Source organism: Panthera tigris, chromosome B4 (assembly GCF_018350195.1).
Source record: "Panthera tigris isolate Pti1 chromosome B4, P.tigris_Pti1_mat1.1, whole genome shotgun sequence".
Classification (NCBI taxonomy): Eukaryota; Metazoa; Chordata; class Mammalia; order Carnivora; family Felidae; genus Panthera; species Panthera tigris.
In genome coordinates, this window is record NC_056666.1 from 77,129,775 (window position 1) to 77,136,889 (window position 7,115).

The following is a 7,115-nucleotide window of genomic DNA, read 5'->3' on the forward strand; positions in this document are numbered from 1 at the left end:
CAGCATGGAGCCCAATGAGGGGCTCAAACCCACGAACTGCGAGATCATGACCTGAGCTGAAGTCAGATGCTTAACTGACTGAGCTACCCAGGCGCCCCTAGAAATTATTTACATACATACATACATACACTTTAAAAAAATTAAAAAAAAACAATTCATACTCTATATCCTTTATGACACTTAACCGCTTTATCCCATTAATCAAGTTAATCACTCCCTTCTAAGTGTTCGCAACTTCTACACCTTGTATACATTTCTATTACCGTTTTTTAAAAATTTTTTAAACGTTTTTATTTATTTTTGAGGCAGAGAGAGACAGAGCATGAGCAGGGGAGGGGCAGAGAGAGAGGGAGACACAAAATCCAAAGCAGGCTCCAGGCTCTGAGCTGTCAGCACAGAGCCTGACGTGGGGCTTGAACTCACAGTCTGTGAGATCATGACCTGAGCCGAAGTCGGACACTTAACCGACTGAGCCACCCAGGCGCCCCTCTCTTACCATTTTATGATTTAGGTTTATCTAGCTATGTCTCCTTCTAAACTGTAGGCTCCTTGAGAACTGGGTACTTGCCTTACTCATCTAGATTTCTCAGTACCCAGCAAAGAGATACTTAATACTTCTAACAGGAGGGAGAGTGGGACTGACAACGGGAGGGGACCGACCAATGGGCTGGGACTTGAATTAAGATTTTGCTAGACTGGAATAGAGTATAAGGGGGGAGGGTGGAAAGAGGACAAAGTCACGGAAATACCCACCCACATTCACACCGCTTTGTGAGGTGACTCAGCATGGCTGGTTTAGGGTGTGTTATGGGGAGTAGAGGGTAAGGGAGCCAGAAAGGGAAACTGGAGTCTCATCGTGAAGGGCTTTGAATCATGTGCAAGAGTGCCCAGGTCTTGGGGAGTGAGGAAGGCTCTACATAGAGACTTGGGCCCACGTGTCCCCATTCTTTCATTTTTTTTTAGAGTGAGAGAGCACACGCAAGCTGGGGAGAGGGGCAGAGGGCGACAGAGAGAGAATCTTAAAAAGGCTCTGCGCTGAGTGTGGCTCCATCCCACTACCCTGGGATCATGACCTGAGCCAAAATCAAAAGTTGGAGGCTCAACTGACTGAGCCACCCAGGTGCCCTGACCATATGTCCCCATTCTTTTTTTTTTTTTTAATGTTTATTTATTTTTGTGTGAGAGAGAGAGAGAGAGAGACAGACAGAGCATGAGCAGGGGAGGGGCAGAGAGAGAAGGAAACACAGAATTGGAAGCAGGTTCCAGGCTCTGGGCTGTCAGCACAGAGCCCGACGCGGGGCTTGAACTCATGAGCCTTTGAGGCGTGAGATCATGAACTGAGCAGAAGTTGGCCGCTTAACCTACTGAGCCACCCAGGCGCCCCCACCCCGCCATGTGTCCCCATTCTTTTTTTAAAATTTTTTATTTTTTAAAATTTACATCCAAATTAGTTAGCATATAGTGCAACAATGATTTCAGGAGTAGATTCCTTAGTGCCCCTTACCCATTTAGCCCATCCCCCCTCCCACAACCCCCTCCAGTAACCCTCAGTTTGTTCTCCATATTTATGAGTCTCTTCTGTTTTGTCCCCCTCCCTGTTTTTATATTATTTTTGTTTCCCTTCCCTTATGTTCATCTGTTTTGTCTCTTGAATTCCTCATATGAGTGAAGTCATATGATTTTTGTCTTTCTCTGACTAATTTCACTTAGCAGAATACCCTCCAGTTCCATCCACATTGTTGCAAATGGCCAGATTTCATTCTTTTTGATTGTTGAGTAATACTCCATTGTATATATATACCACATCTTTATCCATTCATCCATCGATGGGCATTTGGGCTCTTTCCTTCCATACTTTGGCTATTGTCGATAGTGCTGCTATAAACATTGGGGTGCACGTGCACCTTCAAAAGAGCACACCTGTATCCCTTGGATAAATGCCTAGTGGTGCAATTGCTGGGTCGTAGGGTAGTTCTGTTTTTAGTTTTTTGAGGAACCTCCATACTGTTTTCCAGAGTGGCTGCACCAGCTTGCATTCCCACACGTGTCCCCATTCTTAACCCAGTGGTTAGCATCTCTAACTTCTGGAGCTCTCTCTGTAGTGGTTACGATCAAGGGCTCTGGAGTCTGACAGATATACGCCCCATCTTGGCCTTTCGATTTATGGCTCTAAGCCTTTAGGCAAATAAGCCTATCTGTCTCTTGAGCCTCTGTTTACACAACAGCATCTCCTGGAGTTGTCCGGAGAATTAAATGACATACATTCTCAGTGCTGCCCTTTGGTGAGTGCTCAATACAAATCCATTAGCATTATGTCCAATTGCACTCCCTTCCCTATGAGTGCCTATTTCCTTCTCAGTTCAGCCATATGTTTGTCTGTGTCTCTGACTCCAGCTCATTGAACACCTGACCCTGGGTACACCCGGTCTGCCATTTTCCCTGCACCAACCCCCCTCTACCCCAGACAACAGAAAGTTGCAAAACCACCTTGTCTAAGTGGTAATTGCAGCTCTCACTTCCTTCCTGCTACTCCTCCCTTCCTTTGCCTGGAGGGGCTGGGGGGTGTTCTTAGGTGGAAGGGGCCGAAAGGGTAGTCAACCCCCCGCTAGCATAAATGTGGCATGCCCAATATCCCCAACCCCCAAAAGGCTCAAGGCAAAAAGGCTTAGAAGGGGTGTGAGTATGTGAACTGAACACTCCCACCTTCAACTGTGAAACTGAAAGATGAGTGTGATCGCCCTCAGAGCATAACCAGTGCCCTGGGCCCAAAGTCCTTTGTTGCCATAAGCAACAGGGCTGCGTATCCAGGCACTTACGCCGTGTTGTAGATGTTCTCCCGCAACGAAAGTTCTCTGACGGCAGAGAATGTAGAGTGCTGAACAAACATCTGAAAGAATTAATACATTCTACCTTTGGTTCACTTCCTAATGACAGTGCACCCAATGCCAGTTCTCTAAAGTTCTACACTAAGAATTCTGCGTTTAGAGAGAAAGAAGAGGAATAAGAGAAAAAGCGATTACAAAAAAATTCACTGCAGATGTTTGGTGGCTATAGGTCCCTACCAGGACCCTTCCCCCTAATCATTTATGATATTTTAGTTAACCCTCTCAATTGGGGTCATTTGAATAGGGCCTGGCTATTAGAGATGACAGATTTTTGTTAAAATTTTTTTCTTAGGTGTGATAACAATATTGCAGTTTCTGTGAGAAATCCTCATTTTCGGGACATACGTTAAAGTAGGCTTTTCCTTAGCGTGGTCCTAAATTTACTCTCCCGTCTTTTCTGCCACCGATCCCTGTACTCCAGCTCACCTGCATTTCTCACTATTCTGCCTCAATGGTTTTCCACACTCCCTGCCTGGCTCATGCTGGCATTTCCTCAGCTAGAATGTTCCATTCCCCCCACTTGCCTGAGGAACTACTAATCGGCCATCATTCCTACCTCAAATTCCGCCTCTGCTATAAAACCTCGCTCAATTCTCCTCAGTCTTTCTCTCCTCTGAATTCCCACAGACTGCAGACCTCTCAGGTGACTCATTTCACCAATTTTTTTTTTCTTTTTTTAACTAGACTGTAAGCTTCTGGCAGGTGAGAGTGCCTCTTATTCATCTCTAAATTCCTTCCTGGGTCCAGCCCAGTATCCCGGGCAAAGGAATTTCTCGGTTAAGAATTGTTGACAGAACCCTCTGGGAGACCGGTTGAGTAAAAGTCAGTAGAGGAAAAGACCAGCAAAGGAGGGGTAACACAATGCCCCTTCCGAGCCATTTGCCACAGAGCAATCGTGGATGGTGAAAGCACTCATTTGAACTGTGAAGACGCATCTTCCTGTAAAGACACAACTCAGTCTCATGTTGCGTCTGGGTGGAGACTGGAAAATAAAACAAGAAGAACGCTTCATCTCCCTCGTGTGTGTCGGTCACTGGACCTTCACGCCTAGATTTTCAGAGGAGGGGGACTGAGCAAAAGGTGTTTCTACTCCCAGCTTTGCTCCTGAGAGAGAGGGTCAGCAGGAAGTGGGCAGGCACAGATGTCACAGTGGTTTATCAGGAGGCTTGTAGAGAGAGCGGGCCTGAGGTTGGGATCCAAAGGCGGGACACCTGGGTTTCAGTGACAGTTCTGCCATTTGCCGATCTCTTTTGAGCCTTGCTTCTTCATTTCTAAAATTGGGATATTAATAACATGCACAAAGGGCGGCAAAGGTGAAATGAGATCCTATCACGAGAGCGTTGGCTCCACAAAGAGAGAGAGATCGTGTCTTTCCTGAAGTCCTCTGCCTCGACCATAATCGGCACTCGATACCTGACACATCTATTTGACACGGTGGTTACTACGTATTACTTAGAAGATTACAGCCAACTGCTTATACAAAAACTACAAATTGTTCCAGGGAGTCCTTTCTTTTGACTGTAACTTTCTCCCTCTCTCTCTTTTTTTTTAAAAAAAAACTTTTTTTTTAAACGTTTATTTATTTTTGAAACAGAGGGAGACAGAGCATGAATGGGGGAGGGTCAGAGAGAGGGAGACACAGAATCTGAAACAGGCTCCAGGCTCTGAGCTGTCAGCACAGAGCCCGACGCGGGGCTCGAACTCACGGACCGTAAGATCATGACCTGAGCCGAAGTCGGCCGCTTAACCGACTGAGCCACCCAGGTGCCCCTCTCCCTCTCTCTTTTGCCTTCAATAACGTGTCAAGACTCAAGGACTCTGGCAGGCTGGGCTGAGCTCCTCCTCACATTCCAGGCCATTCCCACTCTATCCAGGCAGCAGCCGCTGCCTCTACGGTGTCAACTGTACTGCTCCAAGTTCAATGTCTGCCCGCCCTTGTGTTTATGTCTAGGTTCAGAGCATCCTCCCGTTTTCTGCCTTAACCTGGAAAGGTCCCCAAGGCAGAGGTGAGGTAGCTCCTCTCTCTGCATTCTCAGGGTTCAGACCAGGAAGAACAGGTTACTTGGGTGGCTGGTTCTCCCTTCGGGGAATATTTGCTTCTGAGGTTCAAGGAACCCTCTCCTGTTCTCACTTTGGCATCCTTACCACGTTGAATTTCCAAGTCACTAAGCATCACCACTCTCATTTTTACACGTGCAGAATCTGAAGCCCAGAGCAGGGACATTACTTATCTAAAGCTTTGGAGTCCATGCTTAGAAAAGGAGAGAAATCCCCAAGGGCATAGTGTTGATGATAGGCTGGATGAGGACAGAAGGTGAAACAGTGAGGTAAAGTCAACTGCTGTGTCTTTTAAAAATAACTATTATCGGGGCGCCTGGGTGGCTCGGTCGGTTGGGCGTCCGGCTTCAGCTCAGGTCACGATCTCACGGTTTGTGGGTTCGAGCCCCACATCGGGCTCTGTGCTGACAGCTCAGAGCCTGGAGCCTGCTTCAGATTCTGTGTCTCCCTCTCTCTCTGCCCCTCCCCCGCTTGTGTTCTGTCTTTCTCTCTCTCAAAAATAAATAAACATTAAAAAAAAATTAAAAAAAAAAACAACCAAACTATTATCCATGAATTTTTTTGTCTCCTGGGTTTTCTTGTTTTTTCCAACCCGTCACGTAGCTGGTGGCTCCTTCTCTTCCACACCACTTCTAACCAGACCTTCCCACAGGCTCTGATCTCTATCAGATTTGTAATGAGACAGCCTTCGAAGAGGCTAAAATCGTGATCAAGGTGAAATCAGAGCAAGGTGAAGTAATGAAGTCGAGCCACACAAAATCTTGCCTTTTCCTCCACTCTTTCATATGACCCCGGCTTCCTCAAAGGCAGAAAAAGGAGATCCATCTATCAGAGTGTTGCTACGTGGAGAGCAGAGGTTCAGGTTAAAAGGGAAGGACATACCCTGGACAGGTGGAAACAAGAATGTCATGGGGCGCCTGGGTGGCTCAGTCAGTTAAGCGTCCAACTTGGGCTCAGGTCATGATCTCGCAGTTTGTGGGTTCAAATCCCCACCTCGGGCTCTGCGTTGTCAGTGTGGAGCCTGCTTTGGATTCTCTGTTTCCTATCTCTGTCCCTTCCCCACTTGCACTCTCTCTCTCAAAAATAAATAAACATTAAAAAAAAAAAAAAAAAAAGGAAGAAACAAGAATGTCACTAAAATGTGTCGAGGAGTGCCTTGGTGGCTGAGTCAGTTCTGCCTCAACTCTTGATTTCAGTTCGGGTCATGATCCCAGAGTCTGGGATGGAGCCCTGCCTCAGGCTCCAGGCTCTGGGCTGGGTGTGGACACTGCTTCAGATTCTCTCTTCTTCCCCCTCTGCCCCTCCCCAGCTCATCTTTTCTCTCTCTCAAAATAAATAAATAAATAAAAATAATAATGTGTAGAGAAGTGTTACAGGTGGACAGCCTACCTCAATGTTGACGCTGGAGTAAGGCCACCCAGAGCCAACCAAGGACCCAATCTAAAAAGAGATGCTCCTTCATCATCCTGGACCGTGTACTTTCCAAAGCACAGAAAGCAGATATGGGCTACTGCTCACATCAGCTTAAACACTGCCCAGAGGCCAGGCAGGGTTAGGTTACGGTCCCCGCTGGCAGCACAGCTGGTCATTGCTGTCCTCACTTTGGGGAGAATGCCCTCTTGCAACCTTCAATTTCATCGTCTGTGAAAGAGCACCCTGGCTGGATTGCTAGGACAAGTCTGCCAACGTTGGTTCCTTTCTCCCACCTTTCCTGGGTCGCCTGAGCGTTACTTAGGGTTCCCGAGGGAGACTGTGGTCTCCTCTGCTTCCCTACCCTTGCCCAAGAACGGGTAGTTTTTTTCTGTTCTCTACCAACTCTTTGTAGTTTAAGGAAAATCCACTCCCATTCCCGTCTGCCTGGGACCTTCTGTTCAGCCCAGGCCCCCCGGACACCCCCACCATCCCCCACTCCCACCGCACACCGCTCTCTCGCAGAGCCAGGCCGGCCGGAAGGGCAGGTGGTGCGACCCGGCCACATACCTTCTCCTGGGCCCTGCTGAATTTCTTCTGCACCTGCTTGGCGAAGAGGCCGGCGGCGCCACCCGCCTTGCCCTCCGCCATCCTGCCGGCTCCGGGTAGACTGGGCCCAGCGACCTGTGGTTTTCTGGAGGCCCCCAAGGAGGAAGTGCGGTTCCCAGCATGCCTCGCATCCGGCTGTGGCCGTGGCCGCCC

At 48.1% G+C, this 7,115-nt stretch overlaps 1 protein-coding gene across 3 annotated transcripts in view; it reads right to left on the reverse strand.

Annotated features, from left to right (window-relative positions):
- BIN2 (bridging integrator 2) overlaps positions 1–7,074 on the reverse strand; it is a 34,153-nt gene extending 27,079 nt beyond the window's left edge. For all 3 annotated transcript variants that reach the window (XR_006219946.1, XM_042992312.1, XM_042992311.1), the window contains exon 1: positions 6,924–7,074. Coding sequence is in view for 2 of the 3 variants with exons in the window: in XM_042992312.1 (XP_042848246.1) it covers positions 6,924–7,004 (81 nt within the window). In the remaining variant the exon portion in view is untranslated. The remainder of the gene's footprint in view (positions 1–6,923) is intronic.
- Between the last annotated feature and the right edge of the window lie 41 nt (positions 7,075–7,115).